General features: G+C 38.4%; 1 protein-coding gene across 1 annotated transcript; it reads right to left on the reverse strand.

The window, feature by feature from the left end:
* Positions 1 to 3,104: 3,104 nt before the first annotated feature.
* slc6a19a.2 (solute carrier family 6 member 19a, tandem duplicate 2) lies at positions 3,105 to 25,092 on the reverse strand. The gene is made up of 12 exons (XM_056480097.1): positions 24,837 to 25,092; positions 21,982 to 22,122; positions 20,174 to 20,311; positions 19,804 to 19,985; positions 15,617 to 15,727; positions 13,493 to 13,605; positions 13,275 to 13,403; positions 11,018 to 11,174; positions 10,682 to 10,886; positions 8,408 to 8,567; positions 6,637 to 6,799; positions 3,105 to 5,237 (listed from the first exon to the last, which is right to left on the reverse strand). The coding sequence occupies exons 1-12, from the start codon at positions 25,039 to 25,041 to the stop codon at positions 4,998 to 5,000; spliced, it is 1,944 nt and encodes a 647-aa protein (XP_056336072.1). The 5' UTR covers positions 25,042 to 25,092; the 3' UTR covers positions 3,105 to 4,997.
* Between the last annotated feature and the right edge of the window lie 1,107 nt (positions 25,093 to 26,199).

The following is a 26,199-nucleotide window of genomic DNA, read 5'->3' on the forward strand; positions in this document are numbered from 1 at the left end:
TCTGCTTAAAATTAAACTAAATGGGGTGAGGCGACGCAGTGGCGCATTGGTTAGCAGCAAGAAGGTCGCTGGTTCGAGCCTCGGCTGGGCCAGTTGCCATTTCTGTGTGGAGTTTGCATGTTCTCCCTGTGTTCGCGTGGGAAAGACATGTGGTACAGGTGAATTGGGAAGGCTAAATTGTCCATAGTGTATGTGTGTGAATGAGTGTGTGGGTGTTTCCCAGTGATGGGTTGTGGCTGGAAGGGCATCTGCTGCGTAAAACGTGCTGATAAGTTGGCGGTTCATTCCGCTGTGGCGACCCCTGATTAATAGAGGGATTAAGCTGAAAAGAAAATGAATGAATGAATGGGGTGACACGGTGGCTCAGTGGTTAGCACTGTGGCCTCACAGCAAGAAGGTTGCTGGTTTGAGTCCCGGCTGAGTCAGTTGGCATTGGAGTTTGCATGTTCTCCCCGTGTTGGCGTGGGTTTCCTCCGGGTGCTCCGGTTTCCCCCACAGTCCAAACACATGCACAATAACACAATAAATTGGCCAGTGTGAATGAGTGTGTATGGGTGTTTCCCAGTACTGGGTTGCAGCTGGAAGAAAATCCGCTGTGTACAACATTTGCTGGATAAGTTGGCGGTTTATTCTGCTGTGGTGACCCCTGATTAATAAAAGGACAAAGCTGAAGGAAAATGAGTTAAACTAAATTAAAATGAGTAAAATTTTTGTGCCACTTAATTGAAATAAAAGTTTAACTACACACAAATCAACACAAAATATCAAAATAAGTACATTTTTTTGTTGCTTTTAATAATTTTTTATTTCTTAACCTTTTTATGGAATCAAAACTCTTTAACGGTGTCATTTCTCACTTTAATATGCCATTGTTTGAGTGCATCGAGTGCCAGATTGTTCTGAGTAAACATTATTATTGTGGGAATCGTGAGTGATATTTTTACAGCTCTTCCTCCAGCCTGATTTATTGTATGAAATATTACAGCGAATGTTCTGATATGCTGGACAGAACGTACTGTGTTATCGGCGCAGAGCGGATATCTTTACTGCAGCTAAACACAAATGATCAAACCTGTAAATTGACTTTATTATTACAAAGGCCACTTCGTTAAGAACGAAAGCACATCACAAACACTTTATTACACATCTACAATCACATCCTCCTCTAATGATTAGAAGATGTTGAATAGATTCAGGAATTTCTCACAGTATTTCCTCTAATATTTTTTCTTCTGGAGAAAGTCTTATTTGTTTTATTTCAGCTAGAATAAAAGCAGTTTTTAATTGTTTTTAAAGCCATTTTAAGTCAATATTATTAGCCCCCTTCAGCAATATTAGTGTTGGATTGTCTCCAGAACAGGGCGTCACGGTGGTGCATTGTGTAGCACGATCGCCTCACAGCAAGACGGTCGCTGGTTCAAGCCCCGGCTGGGTCAGTTGGTGTTTCTGTATGGAGTTTGCATGTTCTCCCCGTGTTCACATGGGTTTCCTCCGGGTGCTCCAGTTTCCACAGTCCAAACACATGCGCTATAGGGGAATTGATCAACTAAATTAGCCGTAGTGTATGTGTGTAAATGCAAGAGTGTGTGGGTGTTTCCCAGTGTTGGGTTGCAGCTGGAAGGGCATCCGCTGGGTAAAACATATGCTGGATAAGTTGGTGGTTCATTCCGCTGTGGCGACCCCTGATTAATAAAGAGACTAAGCTGAAAAGGAAATGGATGAATGTCTCCAGAACAAACTATTATGTTTAGAAATGTGTTGAAAAATCTGCTCTCTGTTAAACAGAAGTTAGGGGGGCTAATAATTCTGTATATTACAGTCACAATAATGCATATACACCCTGATGAGAACAATGTTTTATTCCAGATTAAACATGTACATCCTTCAAATGTTTATTTTACACATATATTAACAGGTATAGAACAAAATTACATTATTTTTACAAAAGAAAACCTTGTCTGACATGAAGTTTGTTGTGCATGAATTCATCAGTAATGAATAACTTACAAGCTTTGTTTATATCGTATGCATATGGGTGTGGAGGCTTTTTTCTGATATGGAATAAAGATAAAAGAAAGGCAAATGCAAAAGTTTTATCTCACAATTATCTGACTTTTTCTAATAATTTCATTGAATAATTCATAAACTCGCAAATGCATACTTAGAAAAAGGGAACAAATTATGAGCGAAGAACTGCAAGAATGCCTATAAACAATAGACTGTAAAAACAATATCAATTATATTAAAATAATAAAATATATCAATTATATTTAAATAATAAAATATATCAATTATATTTAAATAATAAAATATTTCAATTATATTTATTTAATAAAATATATCAATTATATTTAAATAATAAAATATATCAATTATATTTAAATAATAAAATATATCAATTATATTTAAATAACTATAAACAAAAAAAGTAGCAATTTTGATAAACAAAACATTTAAAAGAACAAATTAAATATATATTTAGACTTGCAAGTTTGCCTTTTTTGAGAACTAGCAGAATTGTGATGCACTCAGATTTGTAAAATTAATAATACTAATAATAAATTAATAATAATAATAATAATAATAATAAATTAATAATAATAAGTATAAATAGCAATAAATCAATTAAACTCATTATGTGTTAATGTCACAATTCTGGAAAAAATTGCAATATATAGAACTGCAAGTTTGCCTATGAAAAGCTGATGAAATATGTATTTAGTTAATTTATAGTTCATTTATACATTAATTATAGATTTATTTATTTAAAAAACCCTCAGAACTGCACGATATGAACTCAGAATCATGAGAAATAATGTCAGAATTGCTGTAAGAAAGGCTGTAAACTCTTAATTACATCAAACAGAAAAAAGTAAGAATTGCAAGAATGACAATAAATGTAAGAAATTGCAATAAACTCATAATTGCAGGACATTTTTGCAAGCAAATAAACAATAAAAAAGGTCAACTAGCTGGATTAAACACCACTGAGCAAGTTAAAAATATATGCTAACATCACTGACATTCATTATTATATATATATATTATTGTTTTCAAGTCATAAATGTTTAAAAGTCTTGTAATAACCCTCAGAAACAGTAGAGTGTCTAAATAAGTGCCCTGTATTGGGTTAAACTCAGAATCGAGAGACATGTCAGATTACAGCAGTTTATAAACTCTTCATTACAGACAATAACTTCATTTTGAGTTCATCAAAGCCGAGTCCTTTGGGCTTTTGCAGTTTAGTGATTCACATATTTGCTCCCAGTCCAGATCTCTCATGTATAAAACGTGGGTATGCTCAAGTGTGTGTGTGTGTGTGTGTGTGTGTCTGAGTGTGTGTGTGACTGTGTTTGTGTATCAAAATCAAATGTTATTTTTTGTCTCATACACAGTATGATATGCAGTGTGTGTGTAAGAGCGAGTGTGTATGTGTCCGTGTATATGTGTATATATATAGTTATGTATAGTATATATATGTGTGTGTCTATATTTGTGTCTATGAGTGTTTGTGTGAGTATGAGAGAGTGTGTTTGCGGTGTTTATGTTTGTGTCGAATTCAATTTTTATTATTCACATAGTCATACACAGTACGATATGCAGTGTGTGTGTGAGTGTGTGTGTCAGTGGAGTGTGGTGTTGTTTTGCTCCGTCTCCTCCATCATCTGTACTCTGTCAGAGATGGAGTATAGTGTTTCTGCGGTGTGTGTGTGTCAGTGTAATGCTGTGGTGGTGGGGTTGTTTTGCTCCGTCTCCTCCATCATCTGTACTCTGTCAGAGATGGAGTATGGTGTTTCTGCAGTGTGTGTGTGTGTGTCAGTGTAATGCTGTGGTGGTGGGGTTGTTTTGCTCCGTCTCCTCCATCATCTGTACTCTGTCAGAGATGGAGTATGGTGTTTCTGCGGTGTGTGTGTGTGTGTGTGTCAGTGTAATGCTGTGGTGGTGGGGTTGTTTTGCTCCGTCTCCTCCATCATCTGTACTCTGTCAGAGATGGAGTATGGTGTTTCTGCGGTGTGTGTGTGTGTGTGTGTCAGTGTAATGCTGTGGTGGTGGGGTTGTTTTGCTCCGTCTCCTACATCATCTGTATCCTGTCAGAGATGGAGTATGGTGTTTCTGCGGTGTGTGTGTGTGTGTGTGTGTCAGTGTAATGCTGTGGTGGTGGGGTTGTTTTGCTCCGTCTCCTCCATCATCTGTACTCTGTCAGAGATAGAGTATGGTGTTTCTGCGGTGTGTGTGTGTGTGTGTCAGTGTAATGCTGTGGTGGTGGGGTTGTTTTGCTCCGTCTCCTACATCATCTGTATCCTGTCAGAGATGGAGTATGGTGTTTCTGCGGTGTGTGTGTGTGTGTGTGTGTGTCAGTGTAATGCTGTGGTGGTGGGGTTGTTTTGCTCCGTCTCCTCCATCATCTGTATCCTGTCAGAGATGGAGTATGGTGTTTCTGCGGTGTGTGTGTATGTGTGTGTCAGTGTAATGCTGTGGTGGTGGGGTTGTTTTGCTCCGTCTCCTCCATCATCTGTATCCTGTCAGAGATGGAGTATGGTGTTTCTGCGGTGTGTGTGTGTGTGTGTGTCAGTGTAATGCTGTGGTGGTGGGGTTGTTTTGCTCCGTCTCCTCCATCATCTGTACTCTGTCAGAGATGGAGTATGGTGTTTCTGCGGTGTGTGTGTGTGTGTGTGTGTCAGTGTAATGCTGTGGTGGAGGGGTTGTTTTGCTCCGTCTCCTCCATCATCTGTATCCTGTCAGAGATGGAGTATGGTGTTTCTGCGGTGTGTGTGTGTGTGTGTGTCAGTGTAATGCTGTGGTGGTGGGGTTGTTTTGCTCCGTCTCCTCCATCATCTGTACTCTGTCAGAGATGGAGTATGGTGTTTCTGCAGTGTGTGTGTGTGTGTGTGTCAGTGTAATGCTGTGGTGGAGGGGTTGTTTTGCTCCGTCTCCTCCATCATCTGTACTCTGTCAGAGATGGAGTATTGTGTTTCTGCGGTGTGTGTGTGTGTGTGTCAGTGTAATGCTGTGGTGGTGGGGTTGTTTTGCTCCGTCTCCTCCATCATCTGTACTCTGTCAGAGATGGAGTATGGTGTTTCTGCAGTGTGTGTTTCCTCCTTCTTGCAGCAGCGGTTCCTGATGAGTCTGATCAGAGCTACTGTAGGAATGATCAACACTGGAATACCGGCCAGAATGAAGATGATGGCAGAAATCCAGCTCGGGTACTGCAGCGTGGACAGGGTCGGGAAGTTCTCCTGAAAAACAACAGACGGTTAGCATGTGCACTTACTTCGTTAATTTCTCACAGTATTTCCTCTAATATTATTTATTCTGGAGAAAGTCTTATTAGTTTTATTTCGGCTAGAATAAAAGCAGTTCTTAATTGTTTTAAACTCATTTTAAGGTCAATATTATTAGCTCCTTCAGCAATATTAGTGTTGGATTGTCTCCAGAATAAACCACTGTTATACAATGACTTGCCTAATTACCCTAACTTTACCCTAATTACCCTAGTTAAGCCTTTAAATGTCACTTTAAGCTGAATACTGAAAAGTGTCTTGAAGAATACCTAGTCTAATATGTGCTGTCATCATGGTGAAATCAGTTATTAGAGATGAGTTATTAAAGCTATTATGATTAGAAATGTGCTGGAAATAATCTGCTCTCAGTTAAACAGAAATTAGGGGAATAAATATACAGGAGGGTGAATAATTCTGACTAATTTCAGAACAGGTAAATGCTCAGTTCATTTGTCATTATACATGTATAGCTGTGGCGAAAAAATAGTTCCAGAAATCAATCCTGAGATTTCCTAAATGCGCCACTATTCCCTCTGGATTCTGAGCTCAGTTTAAAACAGCAGAAACGCTCTGGGCTAGTTTTAAATACCAAAATACCAAATATTCTTGCAGACATACGTATATATATATATATAGCTGCAAGAATATTTGGTATTTAAAACTATATATATATATTCTGCTGTGTGTGTATATATGTGTGTATATATATGTAATTAGAGTTATATATTTAAATGTGCTAAGTTAATATACTTGTTTAACAATAGTTTTTTATTATACAAGGACTGGCAAAAACAGCGTGGTTTAAAACATGTCTTCTGTAAACTCTATTGGTCTCAGCTGTTGAAATAAAGTGCTGATTAAGGGAACGTGGCCTGAAAAAACTAATTCTGGATACTTTATTCACTTCAATCCATGCTGGTGTTTAACAGCAGATGGCGCTTCGTGCTGTTTTACAATAAAATCATGACTGTTACTGTGTTTGTTTGAACATACATGTATAGAATTATTCACCCTCCTGTATATTTATTCCCCTAATTTCTGTTTAACGGAGAGAAGATCATTTCCGACACATTTCTAATCATAATAGTTTTAATAACTCATCTCTAATAACTGATTTCACCATGATGACAGCACATATTAGACTAGATATTCTTCAAGACACTAGTATTCAGCTTAAAGTGACATTTAAAGGCTTAACTAGGGTAATTAGGGTAAAGTTAGGGGAATTAGGCAAGTCATTGTATAACAGTGGTTTATTCTGGAGACAATCCAAAACTAATATTGCTGAAGTGCACTTGAGTGTGTGTGTGCGTGTGTGCGTGTGTGTGTGTGTGTGTGTTTGTTTTTGACGTACAGACTCCGGGTCCCAGGCGATGTATGTCAGTTTTTTGCTGACGGTGGTGACGAAGTAGAAGAGGAAGATGACCAGCACTATCAGAGGACTGATGAGTCTCCAGGTCGCCTGCCAGAAGAAGTTGGGTTTGTGGCCGATCATGAACTTGATGTCGTCATTGAATCTGTGACACCACAACAACAAGATCAACAGGTCAGATTCACCAAATGAGCTCTTTACATTCTGTTATGCAGAATTAAACATCTGTATAATGGGGTTTATGCACATCAAGTGTTTTTCAGCCGCTGATATACTTCAGGTGAAAGGTTAATGTGACTATTTTCAGTTTCAGATGGTTCCTTTTACAGAATCGATAATGTCATTTAGTTCAAATATAGTCATTTAAATAGACCTTAGTATTCATTTAGTTGTTCAAGTGTAAACGAAATGAAAACACAAGCGCCACTGAAAATACTAAGGTAAAATAGATGTTCATATTGTAAAGACATGGTGCAGAGCAGTGTCATTTAATGCAGTGTGTCTTGTCTGATCTGAAAGCCCCTTTATATGGTATATCAATCAGGCAGTGAAGATCTGTGACGTTTAAAGAAACCAGATCCTTAATGTGGTGAGTTTATAATGCCGTAACAGCTCACAGGAAGTGCTTGAGCTGGTTTATTGAAAATTAAAAGTCCCTGTGCATATGGCCAATTCATTCATTCATTCATTTTCATCTGCTTTTCCGAGGCCGGGTCGCAGGGACAGCAGTCTCAGGAGAGAACCCCAGGCCAGCCGAGAGACATAGTCCCTCCAGCGTGTCCTAGGTCATCCCTGAGTTCTCCTCCTGATGGGACATGCCTGGAACACCTCCCTAGGCAGGTGTTCAGGAGGCATCAGAAACAGATGCCCGAGCCACCTCAGCTGGCTCTCTCGATGTGGAGGAGCAGCGGCTCTACTCTGAGCTCCTCTCGGGTGACAGAGCTCCTCACCCTGTCTATAAGAGTGCGCCCTGCCACCCTGCGGAGGAGACTCATTTCTGTCGCTAGTATCCGAGCTCTTGTCTATTCGGTCATGACCCAAAGCTCATAACCATAGGTGAGAGTAGGAACATAGATTGACCTGTAAATCGAGAGCTTCATCTTTCGGTCAGCTCCTTCTTTACCACAACATTACTGCTGCCGCTACACCGATCCACCTGTCAATCTCACGCTCCATCCTTCCCTCAGTCATGAACAAAACCCCAAGATACTTGAACTCCTCCACTTGAGGTAAGGACTTTGCTCCAACCTGGAGATGGCAAACCACCTTTTTCCAGTGGAGCACCATGACCTCGGACTTAGAGGTGCTGATTCTCATCCCAGGCGCGTCACACTCGATAGCACACCGCCCCAGTGCATGCTGAAGGTCCATGTTCGATGAAGCCAACAGAACAACATCGTCTGTGAATAACAGAGATGAAATCCTGTGGTCCCCGAACCAGACCCCCACCAGACCAAGGCTGTGTCTTGAAATTCTGTCCATAAAAATTATGAGCAGAACCGGTGACAAAGTGCAGCCCTACCGGAGTCCAACATGCACTGGAAACAACACAACTGCAATATATGTGTAAGGTCAATTGCAATATTGTTAGAGGATGATTGGTGAATAATACAGACCATCCTTCAACAGTGACATCCTATAAAACTGAACTGAAACAGCTCTTCTGCTTGAAATATGTTCCACCATCTGAAGTATTACTATAGCTTTAATTTGCTGTGGTTATTAAAGTCTGATGCTCTTTCTGTGGACTCACCTGTCAATACCGTAAACGTACGACACAGCCATCATCTCGCAGAAGGCGATGATCAGCAGAGGAATGGATACGGCAAAGCCATCGAACAGAGCCAGCCAATATTCCCCTGAACCTTGAGCGAATATAACGGCGAAAGCGAAAGACACCACACACACCAAAGCTGGAACACAGAGACAAACACAGACACTGGAATCAGCTCATATTTGGGAACACTTTGGAGCCTATCAACCACGTGCCAGATGCAAAGCAAGTGTTTAATGCTAGTTTCAGCGCAGGAATCGTTTTGACATCATTTTAAATAGCAAATGCATTCGTGCTTATGAGCGTGGTCTGAAAAGAAGGCGTTTAGATTAGATTAGATTCAGCTTTATTGTCATTACACTTGCACAAAGCAATGAAATGCAGTTTAGGTCTACCCAGCAGTGCAATAGCAGTGAGTGCAGGAGACGGGTATAAGTTATAAAGTGCCGTTATATAAAAGCTATGGTGATATTTACAGATGGATGAACGATGGACATTATATACAGGTTGTATTAATTCAGTTTAATTCATTAACTATTATTAACTATGATCAGAGATTTACAATAGATGAAGATATGTACAGGTCGCTATTAATGATCAGAAGTATGCAAATATATGAACATGATTACAAATGTATATGTGCAGTGGATGTGTACTTTTAAGGTGCGATGTTGATGTGTTGCTATTTTGAGGCAACTGTAATAGACCGCTCCATTGACCGACTCAAAGCTACTCTAAAGTCAATGGCATGTATACTTTGCTTATTACACACACAGGGATGCGCAGCAGCACATACATATCTTTAAACATGACAAATTAAAGGATTAACATGTAGAAGATTACTATTGTCCACATAAATATGAGAAATGCTCCTTCTCCTGCTTCAGTTTAGGAAGCTTTGGTGAATCTGGCGCTTCTGTTGATGTTTTTCACCTCGTGCTCAAGCTGATCAGCTTCATTGTTAGTGAAGCGTTCAGGTTTTCAAGTCCATTATTGTAAGTAGTGAATGCACAGCATACTCTTAAAGGGAATTGGAGATGAGGCTGTTTGCTTTAATGCATATTATGCCCAAAACTCATCAAGAGAATAAGCACAACCCTTTAAACTATGCGCTGGGCATGCAGACTGTTTTTACCACTCTTAAAATATCAACAGTGGGTTCAGATTTTACCCTTCAGTCAGTGGTGTAAATAATGAATAACAAATGCTCTAGTTACTCTAATTGAGGCGGCACGGTGGCTCAGTGGTTAGCACTGTGGCTTTATAGCAAGAAGGTCTCAGGTTCGAGTCCCGGCTGGGTCAGTTGGTGTTTCTGTGTGGAGTTTGCATGTTCTCCCCGTGTTGGCGTGGGTTTCCTCTGGGTGCTCCGGTTTTTCCCACAGTCCAAACACATGCGCTATAGGGGAATACACTAAGGCTCTGTGAATCCTTCAATGACATTTTGTTGAACCCTTCAACCCTCTAATCCTGTTTCCCTTCAACCTGCAGTCTCTACTTTGTTTTCTAGCTTATGCTGATTGGCTAAGTTCAATCAGTCCTGTAATTCCCATCCAATCAAATTTCGGATAGAAAAAACACACCAGACAGACCGACCTCAAGACACAGATGCTTTATAAACGCAGCAGACACTTACAGCAGTATTGAACGTGTCCAAGCAGATGCAAAATCATCACGCACACTGAGTGAAACAGTTTTTATATCTAAAGTCTGATGTCTGAAATCACCAAAATGACCTTAAACAATCACTAAATTCACGACAGAATGTTTCGTTTTCACACACAAACTGCGCTTGTTCTATCAGTGCTGCAGGAGCTTGGTTTGCAGCGCCACCTGCTGGACACCAATAGCATCAGCACAGCTATGTTACACAGAGTAAACTCATCAACCTTGTGTAATTCTCACTACTCTTGAGTACTTTCAGAAGGGCTACTTTTACTCATATTTTGAGTAGTATTTACAATAGAAACGTTTACTCGCACATTTTTGGGCAAGTAATGGTGCTTTACCTGACTATAATCTATTATTATTTTTTAATTAGCATCACATAAAACAATACAGTCATGTTTAAGAGAAGGCACACGAAACAGGACAACAACAACATAAAGTCCAGTAGGATTTGAGTATTGTTTTTCAATAGTGCACACTTTTTGTGAAGCTACTTTGGAACATGAATGAATCTGAAAAGCCCTGTGCGAATAAATGTGAATTGTGTTTTACTACTCTTTCTACTGCTGCTTTCAGAGAACATCTCACCTGTGTATGCCTCCTTTGGCCAGTTTCTCGGGAGGATATCAAGATCCTGCAGTGGCACCACAACACCTTCAATACTGCCGAACATGGTGGATAAACCGAGGCAGAAGAGCATGATGAAGAACAGCACCGACCACAGAGGAGACACCGGCATCTTAGTGATGGCCTCCGTGAAGACGATAAACGCCAGACCCGTCCCCTCAACACCCTGATAAACACACAACAGCACAGAGAACATTGACTCTACACTGTAATCACTACATCTGGAAACTGATATTTTAACAGAGTGTACACTTCAGCCCAATACTGAGGATCTGCTGGTGGTGCAGTGAAGCAGACCTGGCTCAGAAACGTCTGCAAGTCGCAGGTTTTGAGCTGCAGCTCCTGAATGATGTCTGGTCTGCTGATGTTGAGCTGCTGAAGAGCCTCAGTGTAGTTACTCTCGATGATGTTTCCCTCCGGCAGGTCAAACGCGTTCAGCAGAGACAGAATATTACTGTGAGAGAGAAGAAAAGGCATGGTGAGTCAATATCAAGTCAATATTATTCGTCCTCCTGTGATTCATTTTTTCTTTATCGAATATCGAATATTTCCTAAATGATGTTGAACAGATTCAGGAATTTTTCACAGTATTTCCTCTAATATTTGTTCTTCTGGAGAAAGCCTTATTTGTTTTAGTTTGGCTAGAATATAAGCAGTTTTTAATTGTTTTAAACCCATTTTAAGCTCAATATTATTATCCTCCTTCAGCAATATTAGTTCTGGATTGTCTCCAGAGCAAACCACATATTATTTTTTTAGTCACACTTTACAATAAGGTTCATTAGTTAATGTTAATTAATGCATTTACTAACATAAACAAACAATGAACAATTCATTTACTACAGTATTTGTTCATGTTAGTTAACGAAAATACAGTTGTTCATTGTTAGTTCATGTTAACTCACGATGCATTAACTAATGTTAACAAGCCTGGACTTGGATGTTAATAAAGCATTAGTAAATGTTCAATTATGATTAATAAATGCTGTACAAGTGTTGTTCATGATTAGTTCATGTTAGTAAATGCAGTAACTAATCAACCTTATTGCTTATTGTAAAGTATTTCCATTTATATATATATATATATATATATATATATATATATATATATATATATATATATATATATATATGCACAGTTATAAAATTATTTATGCAAAATATTTTTTAAAAATGCTATTTTTAATACAATTTTTAAAAAGTGAGAAATATCATTAGTATAAGTTGTGGATGCTCATATAGAGAGTTTTTGATCGATACCGATAACTCTTTAGATTTGGAGGCCGATATATTAGCTGTTAAATATTCATTTTTCATTTCTTTTTTGCATGATTGCAAAAACAAAAGGCAAACGCATACTGCGAACAACTTTACTTGTTGTTTTGGAAAGTTTGAACTGATCTCTGAACTTTATTATTCTGTATTCTTTATATAAACTTTTATGTTTAAGGTCGGCTTTACTTTCTATAAATCAAATCTACTGCGTGACAAAAATGCAGAAATAAAAGTGAAAAATAACCAAAATAGCAGCAAAATAATAAAAAAGTGGCAAGCAGCATGCCATGTGAAGCTGTTCCAGCAGCAGAAATAATACATAATTCATTGGCTTAAAGATATTGGCTTCATTTTGTTATCAGACTGATAACAATAACATTAAAAATACCAATAATTGGCTGATATTGATGTGGTCACCAATATATCATGCATTCCTAGGAAATGTTAATTACATTGTAAAAGTAATATATTCATACATATTTTGTATTCATTACATTAAAACAACACATGCAAAACTGATTAATTACTGATTTATTAGATAATTCTATGATATTTGTTTGATAATAATAGATTTAATGTATTGTTTAGATTTTTTACTTGTGTAATACATTAATAAATGACCCTTTACAACTATAATATAGTTCAAATATATTTAATATTTTTTATTAAAAATAAAAAACGTCATTGACTCGCTGTGCTGGAAATACACGTATGCATGTATATGTTTTTGTAGAGTAATATACAACACCAACCCAGGTAATATAGTGTAATGGAGGCCAGCTAGTAAGTGCTGTGCAGGTAAACATCACTCCTCTGACCTCTAAAGGTGCTCAGATGCGTCAGATGCTAGAGGCCGTGCTAGAGGCTAGACAGATGCTAGAGGCCGTGCTAGAGGCTAGACAGATGCTAGAGGCCGTGGTCTTTAGCCTCCTTGTTAGAGCAACCGACTCTCATGCGGAAGGTTGCCTGTTCAATACCAGCTTGGAGCGGGTTGGGTGGTGTAGAACCGGCGGGGTTACAATAGCACTGTAAACTATTACACGTCAATAAGAGACAATTTTTACACACTTTTCAAGATTAAAGGTGGTTGGAAGAAAGCTCAAGATCCCATAATGCAATTCAGAAGCAGAAATAAATGAGGAAAAATCAAACCATCAATCACAAAATACTGAAAACTGATCATTTCTTATAGTGTATAGTCAATATTTCTATAAATGCGCATAGAAACATCTCTAACTACGTGTTTAGCTGTGTTAGTGTGTATGAGAGATGAGGTTACCCATTGAGGCAGTCGTCAAACCTCTCTGTGGCTCTAAAACCAATGATGGAGTAAATGACGATGGCGGCATAAATGGACGTCATGCCGTTGATTACAGAGATGATGACGGCGTCCTGCTCGCAGTTATTACTGTCAGAAAATCAAACATTTTCTCTTTATTAAAACAGTCGCCGTCGTGAGAGCACAGACTTGTGTTTTTCACTGGTATATTCACTCACTGCACTGAGTTGTAGCTGGAGAAGGCGATCAGTCCTCCAAACGCCAGAGAGAAAGAGAAGAAAACCTGCGCTCCTGCATCCAGCCACGTTTGCGGATCCAGAAGCTCATTCACCTGCACAAACACACACACACTGAATATACAGCATACACACACCTGATGTAGGGGAGAGCGGGGCATTATTTTGGTTTTGGTCAAATAATGAACAAAGTAATGGGGTTAGACAAACCATTTCTTTATACCAACAACACACAAGCCTCCCCTACAAATGAGCACTGGAGTTATGATCGCCAGACCCATGGTTTCTGTGCAGTATTGATAAAAGTGCCAGGAGTAAGTGTTACTATTTACCTCACCTGCGGGGCAAGGTGTAACAGACAGAGGGTCAGCTGTACCAACACAATCTCACGGCAATTCGTAACTTTTTTTTTAGTGGCTAATTCGTACGATCTAATTCGTACAATTTAGTACGATTTGCTCATCCTCCAATGACGGTTGGGTTTAGGGGCGGGGTTAGGTGCCACGCCTCCTTTTTAAAATCGTACCATTTCGTACGACTGAACTCATACGAATTCGTACGAATTATCCACTAAACTGTCAAAACGTAAAATACTTACGTTTTCTCGTGAGATCAGGCTGGCTGTACCACATGCTTACTAAGGCAGATATTACACAGTTAATTTAATTTCTGTTTACTGTAAATAGTAGCTATATTTCCTCAGTAATTGGCTCATTTCTTTTTTGTTCTACATAGCTCAGTGTGTTTATGTATTTGGTTGTTTATTGGATAAACATATTTGAATCTATTTGCATTATTATCCACTTATCCATTATTATACAACGCATTTATTTGCATTATTAGCAATAAAATAGTAATATTTACTATTAAAAAGCATTTTTATTTAATAAGTTCTCAACATTACACTCAAATTTCTAACAATTATTGTGTTAGTTTAATCGGTGTCCAACAGTGTGTGGCTTAAATGTAACCCACTGTTACAACTAGCCTCGCTGTGTTGTGTTTTCCTCAGGGCTAGCGGTCACTGTGTGTTTCTTACATCTTTCAAAATGGTTTCATATTTCAGGCTAAGGCGGTGATTACAACAATAGATTTGACACACATACGTTTACAGATTTTATTAAATAAAAAAATATCGAGTATAATAATAAATACTTTCATGCTGCAAAAATGGTTTCTCCTGTGTTTCTCATCCAAATTTCACTGAAAGCTTTCAATAATTGGCAGGAAGACGTCTGCTGACACTGTGGTGAAATCCTCAGAAGCATGCCATGGTTAATCCTGAGCAAATACCTTAAAACTCCGTGCTACATTTAACCCCGCGCTCCGCTACACTGAAAAAAAGATAAATCCTTGGATTTACTCAATTTTTTTACGTTAAGTGGTTGTAAACAATTTATTTGGGTTGAATTTAAACAGACAAATTGAGTTGAACATTATTAAATTTAATTTGTTTGTTTAAATTCAACACAAATAAATAGTTTGCAACAGTTTTGCATGCAACCCTTTTTTCTGTGTACACTTCATGAGCAGGGATTGATGAAAATATCACATTTCACTGAGTAGTGAGGGAAATTCAGCTTCTACCTCCAACTTTTATTGTACAAATCGGACTTATTAGAGTTCATAAATATATAGAAATAAGTGTAAATGTGGGAAATAAATGGCAAAATTGAGAGATAAACTAAGAGCTGCACGATATAAAGTGAAATAAACATTTCAGGATCAATTCTAAATTATAATAAAACATCTGTATTGTCAATTTATTGTAGGACTGTGATGTAAAGTCAGGATTATGATAAACTTAGGACTGCAAAACAATTGTAGAATTGCTAAAGTCAGAATGTAAAGTAAAAAGGGCAAGAAACTCAAAATTGATATTGCATTCAACTCAGAATTGTACAGCTGTAAGTCAACAGTGTGAGATGCTAAATAATTGTACAGTTGCTACATGACGTCACAACTGCAAGATAAATTAATTGTACAATAAAGCCAAAAATTTAAGAAATAAAACAAAAAAATAATAAGATTTAAAAAAAATTGCAATATAAAGTCAGAATTGCGTGTGTAACACTGATAATAAGAATAATAGTGTGTGAGACTCACGTCTGGAGTGAAGAGAAACTTGATACCGCTGACAGAACCTTTGAGCGTCAGTCCTCTGATCAGGAATATAGTGAGCACTAAATAGGGCAGGGTGGAGGTGATGTACACTGCCTGCGTATACAGAACACAATCATGAACACACACACTCAAACCTCAGAGAACCCTACAGTCACACAGTGAACACACACTAATCAGCAACACACACTCAAACCTCTGCGACACCTGTAAATCTGCCTTAAGTGCTGTTTTTTGCATGACAATTAAGCAGTGGGCCGCATGGTGGCTCAGTGGTTAGCACTGTGGCCTTACAGCAAGAAAGTCGCTGGTTCGAGCCTCGGCTGGGTCAGTTGGTGTTTCTGTGTGGAGTTTGCATGTTCTCCTCGTGTTGGTGTGGGTTTCCTCCGGGTGCTCCGGTTTCCACAGTCCAAGCACATGCGCTATAGGGGAATTGATCAACTAAATTGTCCGTAGTGTATGAGTGTGTGGGAATGTGAGAGTATATGGGTGTTTCTCAGTACTGGGTTGCAGTTGAAAGGGCATTCGCTGTGTAAAACATATGCTGGATAATGGGTGGTTCATTCCACTGTGGCGACCCCTGATAAATAAATGGACTAAGCCGAAGGAAAATGAAATGAATGAATGAATTAAGCAGTGCAAAAATGCAGTTGTAAATTGTATATATTACATTTTTTATGTTTAGATTTGTGTAATATATATATATATATAAACATATTAAAACTTCCAATTAATTTACAAAACTTTATACAGCAATAAAAGAAAATAAATAATAATCATTTTCAAAACAATTGATAAATAATAATCCATTTATGAATAATGAAACATTTTGGGCATCATAACAATATTTGAAATGAATTTACTACATTTTATTAAATTATGGATTTAATGTTTTAAAATAAATGCATTAGATTTCATACATTACTTAAAATTGATGTATTTTTTAAAATTAATTGATAGCTAATAACATAAACACACACACACACAGCACACACACACACACACACATATATATATATATATATATATATATATATATATATATATATATACATATATATATATCCTTTTTTCACTACTGTAAAGATACATTGTGGGAAAATTAATTTTTATTTATTTCTAAATATTTATTAAATACTTTATTAAAGGGTAGAATTAGTAGATTTTACAAAAACTCTTAATTCCACCCTTTAATAAAGTATTTAATAAATATTTTGAAATAAATAAAAATTAATTTTCCCACCAGGTATCTTTACAGTAGTGAAAGAGTCCTCGTTTAAATCACACACAATAATAAAACAAGCATTTGTGTTGCGTTTAATAAAATAAATGAGTAATTTGCTTGCGCACAGCACCAAATTCTAACAGTTTTAGGAGCAGATTTTTACATCAGATTTGATAATAATCTCCTTTGTTTCTCATAAGAGCCGAGTGTTGTTGTCTTCTCTTGCTGTGATGTAAATCAGAGAGAAATCTCAGTTATCACTGATTCCTCTCCAGCCATTAGTGGTGTTTATTATCTTTACAGCAGACCAATCTCCTGCCCTTTGCGCTCCTCATACAGCCATCATATCAGTTTCCTCCCATTATGAGTTTTATCTTAGCATTAGCAAAACTTCCAGGCTACCAGATGGTAAATCAGTGTGTTGGCTAATGTTTAACCAGTATCGCCACACCCTGGATTAACCCTGTTTATCTGCTCTTTCTGAGGGCTGGTTATTCATTATTGTGGGGATTTCACTGTGTTAATCATCTCATTTATCAACAAGATTATTAATGCGGCTGCACGTGGACGTAACACTGCGCATGCTCTCTAATAAATCCCTCATTGCTGACTGCAGTACACACTTGTCACGTCGACGCTGTGTGCCGTCACAGCTCCGGAAGCGAGAGAGCGTCGAAATTCACCACATCGATCTTGTATTTAAAGAGGCCGCTGCAGCATATCAGCAAATGACTTACAGTCTCACATGAAAACATGATTTCCTGTGTGAAAATGTCGCGCGCCTTTAATCAAACTCATTTAGCTGTGGATTATCAAGTTGTTGATTGTGCTGTGGCCTTGCTCCACTTATCAAATATGTCAATATGGCTGAAATATTCTAAAGCAGCAATACTGTTATGTACTGTAGTTTGCATAAGATTCCCATTAAATATATATATATATATATATAACATTAATGCACATCAGTAACTCGCCATAAATTTTTAAAATCATGTCCCTGTAAGTAAACATTGTAAATGACTGAACATCAAGCGACTGCAATATTAAAACCCGTGCGAACAACTGTGGTTGAGACCAAAGTTCACAGGTCTGTGTTCTCTGAAATCCTCTCAAGCGGTGGATTACATTCTGATTGCTTGCCACCGAATCATAGCTCATTACCATAAAGTTGACTTGATTTCAACTCGAAGCTCACACTGGCGAAGATGTGCTAATCGCCGCCGGCTCCCATTGAAAATGAATGACTTCCGGCTACTGTGATGGTCTCGTCGCCTTCGGTGTGAATGCACAGTTACCCCACTGGCAGATTATTTAGCTTATTTTAATAAAAACTCACTTAATTTTGACTCATTATTTCATAAAAAACAGGACGATATTTTTTACTTGTCAAGGTAAATGTAAACACACTGTATTTAAAACATTGTAAACTTGTAAAGCTCATTGTTGAGCTGCAGCTAATCACAGAGAGTTGAACAGATCTTTACAATCCCAGTTTCTTTGCAAATCCTGTTCCGTGGGCATGTTTAGACATGTTGCTATGGAGACATGTTAATACGCGACTGTTAATCAATTCAACTACGTCACGTTGCAGTGGGTCTCAAAATCACTGGCATTTGGATCCTATTTTAGCATCAGGAAACTTTAAAAAAAGACTTGTTGTGTTTCTATCACTCCAATATGACTGTGGACACACTATACTACACACACAGCCTACAAAAGTTCATTTTTATCATAGGTGCCCTTTAATTGTTTTTATTAATAATCCGTAGCGGATGCCATTCTCTGGGAAACATCCATACACACTCATACACTACGGACAATTTAGCCTACCCAATTCACCTGTACCGCATGTGTTTGGACTGTGGGGGAAACCGGAGCACCCGGAGGAAACCCATGCGAACACAGGGAGAACATGCAAACTCCACACACAGAAACACCATCTGACCCAGCCGAAGCTCGAACCAGCGACCTTCTTGCTGTGTATTGCGCCACTGCGTCACCCTGCCCATAATATTTATTTATATTATTTATTAAATTACCTATTAAAAAACACTATAATGACAAGCCTTTCTGAAAACGTACCCCTATATACATTTCTGGAGAGCGATAAATACGTCCCGAGAGGTTTTATTTCAGTTTTTATTTTCGCGAATCTACTAGAGGCCGCTGTTTACGCTTTTTGAGATCTCAAATCTCTCTCGCGAGTGCCATTCACACCTGCTGTTCTCATGTTAATCCACCAGAGGCCGCTGTCGACTGACTGACTGACTGTCCAACCCTCCTCCTTCCCTAAACCCAACCAATAGTGTTTTCAAAAGCACAGATTGACCAGCGCCCACTCCTTCACTAAACCCAACCGATAGTGTTTTCAGAAGCAATACAGAAAAAGAAAAGCCCTCGCCTGATTTTTACCATGTTTTCTGATTTTACCACATTCTGACCTTGTTATTTACTTGTTTATTTTATTTTTTGGCTTTTGTTTTACCCACTTTCTGGAACCGTTCTTCACCAGACTCAAACTGCATCATCATGGTCAACTCCTCTCTGCGCCTTAAGGCCACTGATGCACATGGCGAGCTAACGGGACAAACTGATAACGGTGGGAAAGCTGTCCACACGGAGATAATCGATCAGCTGGTAAGCACGAAAAGTAACAGCGTTATACACGCCCCCACCCCCGTATCGTTCGTTTTAAAGAGGAAATGCAGTCATATGTACCTCTGGGGACATAATTCACGATCTCCAGAAATGTATATAGGGGGGCGTTTTCAGAATGAGCCTGTGTTTGCGTATCGATCTGGGTTTCTGCAGCTGTATCCCTTCTAAACGTTACCATGTAAAAGTGTGTCATATGCGTCAGATATTTAGCCACAGGTCAGTAAACAGTGCTTGGCATGACCTGGGATGCTAGTTTACTTCTCAGAATGTTCTCTGGGTGGTGTTTTACCTTCCCGGTGGTCTCGATTCCTCTGATGCAGCAAACCCACAGCACCGTCCATGCACACAGCAGGCTGAGCACCATCCACCACTGCAGACCGCCAGAGTCCTCGATCTGCGGCGTCGTGTTCAGAGTCTTCCTGTACCAGAAATAATCCACCGGAGAGCTGCGCTCACACTCCGACACAAACCCTACACACACAGGTTTGTTTTACTGATTTGTGGGGACATTACACAGGTCTCCACTGTTTTGAGAGTGTATAATTTGTATTTTCTACCCCCCTAACCCAACTTTATCCCCAACCCTACCTCTCACAGGAAATTGTGTGCAGTTTTACTTTGTGTATACAAACAGTGTGTATGGTTTGTACGGTGTGTACCTGTCCGGCTGGCATTAATAGGACACTGGCTCCAGGGTAAAGGGTCTTGGAAAGAGTTGAAGAAGTACCACATGACCCAGGCGATGATGGTGTTATAATACATGCCCACGATGAAGGACACCAGCATAGAGGCAATACCTGAGAGTGAGAGATACTTTAATTTCTATGTGATGTTATTCACTATATAATCACAAGAGATGAAACATTATACAGTGTATTCATAGATTTGGACTAAACCACTCTTTTTAATGCACTGATGCAAAGCAATGCAATTTCTTTGTGAGACTTTTAATTTATAAGGGCTTTTTTGGCAAATTTGGGAATTTTCTAAAATATATTATACATTTTTTCTAATATATATATATATATATATGTGTGTATATATATAGCTATTATATTTGCATATATTTGTAAATATTTGCAGTGTAAACATAATTCCAATGGGTAAATATATATATCGAAATGCCATATTTGACATATACAACATATTTTATATTTGTTAAATCCAAATATGAAGTCATTAATCGTATGTAACTTGCAATAAATTTTCATCTAACAGATTTCTATATGGGACAGAAGAATGAAACTCTGGATGAGGAGGAAACAATGACAAAATTTTCATTTTTGGGTGAACTGTCCCATTAGTGTACACTACCTGACAAAAGTCTTGTGGTAGATCCCAGTTGTAAGAGCAATACATAATAACTTAACTTCTAGTTGATCGTGTGTGAAAGTGTCAGAAGGTGGATTTCTCTGCTGAATCATCAGTTGATCTGCATCAATCATCACCAATACTGCAGAAGACCTACTGGAACCATCATGGACCAAGATTCTCACAGATATCAGTCAAGTTTGGTGAAGGAGAAATCATGGTTTGGGGTTATATTCAGTATGGGGGCGTGCGAGAGATCTGCAGAGTGGATGATCAACATCAACAGCCTGAGGTATCAAGACATCTGTGCTGCCCATTACATTACAAACCACAGGAGAGGGACAATTCTCCAGCAGGAGAGCGCTCCTTCTCATACTTCAGCCTCCACATCAAAGCTCCTGAAAGCAGAGAACATCAAGCTGCTCCAGGATTGGCCAGCCCAGTCACCAGACATCAACATTATTGAGCACGTCTGGGGTAAGATGAAGGAGGAGGCGTTGAAGATGAACACAAAGACTCTTGATGAACTCTGGGAGTCCTGCAAGAAGGCTTTCTTCACCATTCCAGATGACTTTATTAATCAGTGATTTGAGTCATGTCAGAGATGTATGGATGCAGTCCTCCAAGCTCATGATGGAGTCAGACACAATATTCATTCTGTTTCCACTGCAGCATGAGCACATATTCTATACTGGACATTATTGAAGGTTCAGTGAGCAGACTTTAGTCTAAGCAGAGTCAGACCTTACTGTCCTAATCAAATCAGTCAACATCAAGACATGATCAGATTATATTGTGCTCAAATAATCTAAATCTAGAGGCCTTTACCTTTATTATGAGACACTTCTGATACCAAATCATCAACTGGAAGACTTTTGTCAGGTTGTATACTATGACACACCAAACTTACTAATTTCATTTCTAGCAAAAAGGCTTTCATCAATAGGTTTGTTTATATAGAACTGACCTTATTTATAGTAAAGATTTTTATGCTTATTGTTGCATATTAAATTATAAATGCCTACGTAAAACACTATTTCAGAGAGCATGTAGTACAACTGTAATATACTGTGACTAATCAGCTGGTGATTCTGTATGGGAATGTTTAAATGAACGCTGTTGTTATCCTGTGTGTGTTGTTGTGTTTAATACTCACCGACTCCTAGTAGATATGGGTTGATGGACCTCCAGACGCCAACACTACCCCTCCTCAGTCTCTGGCCGATGGCGAACTCCAGATGCAGGAGCGGGATTCCCTCCAGAACCAGCAGGATCAGGAACGGAATCATAAACGCTCCTGAAACGGGTCAGATTGCTTATTTTTAGCAATTAAACAATGCAATACAATACAGTATTTATGTTTATTTCACGGCTGTCTGGAATACTCGTTTCTGACTGGTCAGACGTGACATTCCTAGGTATGTTTTTCCCAGATAACAACCGCTAAATAACATAGATTAATCCGGGAACTGTTTGGCACCCTCTAGTGGCTGAATAATGCTCAGGTTAGTGTATACTCCATCGGTTGTTTTAGTTTCTATCGGCTTTGCGTTTTTCACAGTTTGGCTCCATCTATTATCTGAATAATGTGCAGGTTAGTGTATACTCCATCAGCTGTTTCTGTCAGCTTTGTGTTTTTGACTGTTTGGCTATATCTAGTGTCTGAATAATACGCAGGTTAGTGTATACTCCATCAGCTGTTTTAGTTTCTGTCAGCTTTGTGTTTTTGACTGTTTGTCTCCATCTAGTGTCTGAATAATGCGCAGGTTAGTGTATACTCCATCAGCTGTTTTCGTTTCTGTCAGCTTTGTGTTTAATTAAGGAATTCATAAACTATTAAACTCTCAGAACATTGTTTTGTGTCTAATTTTTATAATTTGTGGCAAGTAGCCATGTAATAATCATGATAAAGTACATCCAGGATGGTTGTTTGCTCAGAACAAACCCTTCAGTCTTCTACAACAGTGCTGCATTTCATATTGAGCTGCCAATAAACAGGCTTTATTCTGAGATAACAACCTCCTGGATGTAATTTATCCCTAACCTAAATCCCTAACTTTACTCTTTTTAGTGGAAAAGTAATTTAATTACTGTAACTTGTAACTAATTACACCCAGAACTGATTATACAGCACACAATTAGTCTCAAAATGGTCATCAAGTGAAACTGTAGATTGTACTTTAATGTTATATTCATGGCAAATTCATTATTGTGCTTATTATTATAATAGCGCTGAGCTATTTTGGGTATTGATTTTCAGCTGAGTCATTCTACAGCAGCTGTTTTATTTCTCCAAACACCATGATGTCAGAAAACATCCGTCTTTATCTGAACTTTCTGAGCATCTTATCAGACCAACGCTTCAAAAGTCCATGATGATAACCTGAGGTGAAGGAGAGAGACCACAAGAGAGATTCGCTCTTCTCAAGATCACCTAAAATACTGTAGAATCATCGTGAAGATGCTTTTCTGGAAAATTCCATTGATTTTGATGTTGCATTTCTGCTGGAGGTTGAGGAGACCCCCCACAAGCTTGTAAAGTGCTTCAAATGGTCAGAAAAACACATATAAATGTAAGGAATTATTATTATTATTATCATTATTATTTCTGTATGTGATAATTCAGATTTGCTCTCCATCCTGCAGTGTTACCCATGTTAAACTCCCACACAAACACACACATTTTCCATATTTTATGAATGGCAACTTCTATAGAGTTTAATAGCCACTCATTGTGAGTTTCAGCAATGGAAGCATCTGTTGCTCTCCTGAAATGACATTAATATTTAACTATGATCGCTTTAAGTGTCTGCTTTCAGCCCGTTAAGAGCGTTTGGGTTTATGAGGGGCGTTTATAGTGGTCTCATGAAAATAACACACAGTTACGTCACTTCTGTCTTTAAAAATATATCATATTAATTGGTTTTTGCAGTTTTACTCATATCAGAAACACTTGTTTTAATAGACTGATATGTTATATTTCTCATGATCAAGTCTTTTACTGCAGTGCTCTTTTAAAGCAGCAGAAATCACTCAATTCTCATTTAAAGGTGTTTTAAATCAAGACTCACTGATGGAGAATAAACAAACTTTACTTAATCTGACAGACTGAATTTAGACATGAGCATAACACACTTTAATATTGATATAAAAATCAATAAAACTGATTTAAGCACTTTACAAATGACACAAAAATAAAATCATGATCATCAAAAACATAAATAAATCACATTTAAGACAAATTGATCCACTAAAAACTTTATGATTTATGTATTTGCATATTTATGACATACTAACAAATGTAATGTAATGCATATTTGTCGTGCAAATAATATAATGTCTTATTTTTGGCTAGTTTTGGCTTGGTTTTATACTTTTGAACATGAATAAATGTATTTTTCACAGTGAATTGAATTGCGCTGATTCGAAAGTATCAGTATGAATACATGCATTTATATTAAAGTATGAATATTTAAATTAAATATTATTAAACTACGCTGTTTTTCACCATGCTCAAGTTCAGCAGTTTAATCACATTACCATCATACACACACACACACACACACACACACACACACACACAACACACACATATCAATCATCTTCAGCATATCATCATCTGTGTCTGTGCATGTCGTTATTCTCCATCAGTGATGTGTGTGTAGTGTTTATATGTGCATGAGTGTGTGTTGTACACTGAAAAAAAATTATTCAAAGATGATTTCTTGGATTTACTCAATTTTTTTACATTAAGTGGTTGTAAACAATTTATTTGGGCTGAATTTAAACAGACAAATTGAGTTGAACATTATTAAATTTAATTTGTTTGTTCAAATTCAACACAAATAAATTGTTTGCAACAGTTTTGCATGCAACACTCCACCAGTATACCTCCACCATGACTCTTGCACAATTGTGTGTGTGTATGAGCATCTTCGGCATATCATCATCTGTGTAAAGTGTCTTTATTCTCCATCAGTGATGTGTGTGTGCATAGTGTGTGTGTTTTACCTCCTCCATGACTCTGGCACAGGTAAGGGAACCTCCAGACATTCCCGAGCCCCACACAGAAGCCCACACAGGTGAGCATGTACTGGGCTTTGTTGTCCCACTTGGGCCGCTCTCCAGCCTCCTGCAGCTCCAGCTTCTCCAGCTCACTGTGAGACGGGATCCGCTGCTCCAGACCCGGGTTCGGCAGCTTCAGTTTCAGCTTCATGGTTGTTTCTCAGCTCACAGATGAACAGAAGAGATGGAGGGATGGCTGGACATGTCAATAAATACTGCCAACAGTATACACACGGTGACCTTTAGCACTCACACACGCGCACGCACACACTCACACGCTCCCACACATGCGCACACACTCACACATACACAAAAACTCACACACACAAACACAGACACATACAGTACCTGAATAAAGTCTTGACGCCTATCCAAGTTTTAGGAACAGTAAATAAAAACTTGACTTCTAGTTGATGATTTGGTGTCAGAAGTGTCTCATAATAAAGGTAAAGGCCTCTAGATTACGCTTATTTGAGCACAATATAATCTGATCATGTCTTGATGTTGACTGATTTGATTAGGACAGTAAGGTCTGACTCTGCTTAGACTAAAGTCTGCTCACTGAACCTTCAATAATGTCCAGTATAGAATATGTGCTCATGCTGCAGTGGAAACAGAATGAATATTGTGTCTGACTCCATCATGAGCTTGGAGGACTGCATCCATACATCTCTGACATGACTCAAATCACTGATTAATAAAGTCATCTGGAATGGTGAAGAAAGCCTTCTTGCAGGACTCCCAGAGTTCATCAAGAGTCTCTGTGTTCATCTTCAACGCCTCCTTCTTCATCTTACCCCAGACGTGCTCAATAATGTTCATGTCTGGTGACTTGGCTGGCCAATCCTGCAGCAGCTTGATCTTCTTTGCTTTCAGGAGCTTTGATGTGGAGGCTGAAGTATGAGAAGGAGCGCTATCCTGCTGGAGAATTGTCCCTCTCCTGTGGTTTGTAATGTAATGGGCAGCACAGATGTCTTGATACCTCAGGCTGTTGATGTTGATCATCCACTCTGCAGATCTCTCACACGCCCCCATACTGAATATAACCCCAAACCATGATTTCTCCTTTACCAAACTTGACTGATATCTGTGAGAATCTTGACTCCATGCTGGTTCCAGTAGGTCTTCTGCAGTATTGGTGATGATTGATGCAGATCAACAGATGATCCAGCAGAGAAATCCACCTTCTGACCCTTTATGATCAACTAGAAGTCCAGTGTTTATTTGCTGCTCTTACAACTGAGATCCACGACTAGACTTTTGTAAGGTAGTGTACATATAGACATAGTACCTATCAGTGTATTTACCT

Source organism: Danio aesculapii, chromosome 19, assembly GCF_903798145.1.
Source record: "Danio aesculapii chromosome 19, fDanAes4.1, whole genome shotgun sequence".
Taxonomy (NCBI): domain Eukaryota; kingdom Metazoa; phylum Chordata; class Actinopteri; order Cypriniformes; family Danionidae; genus Danio; species Danio aesculapii.

Bases quoted from the DNA above. Each gene is read 5' to 3' on its own strand.
- slc6a19a.2 (XM_056480097.1), bottom strand. From the start codon at position 25,041: ATGAAGCTGAAACTGAAGCTGCCGAACCCGGGTCTGGAGCAGCGGATC. The intron at 15,728-19,803 runs GTAAAACACCAC...CTGTATACGCAG, and splicing joins GAATCGAGACCACCGGGAAG to GCAGTGTACATCACCTCCAC. The intron at 13,404-13,492 runs GTGAGTGAATAT...ATTTTCTGACAG, and splicing joins TCCAGCTACAACTCAGTGCA to TAATAACTGCGAGCAGGACG.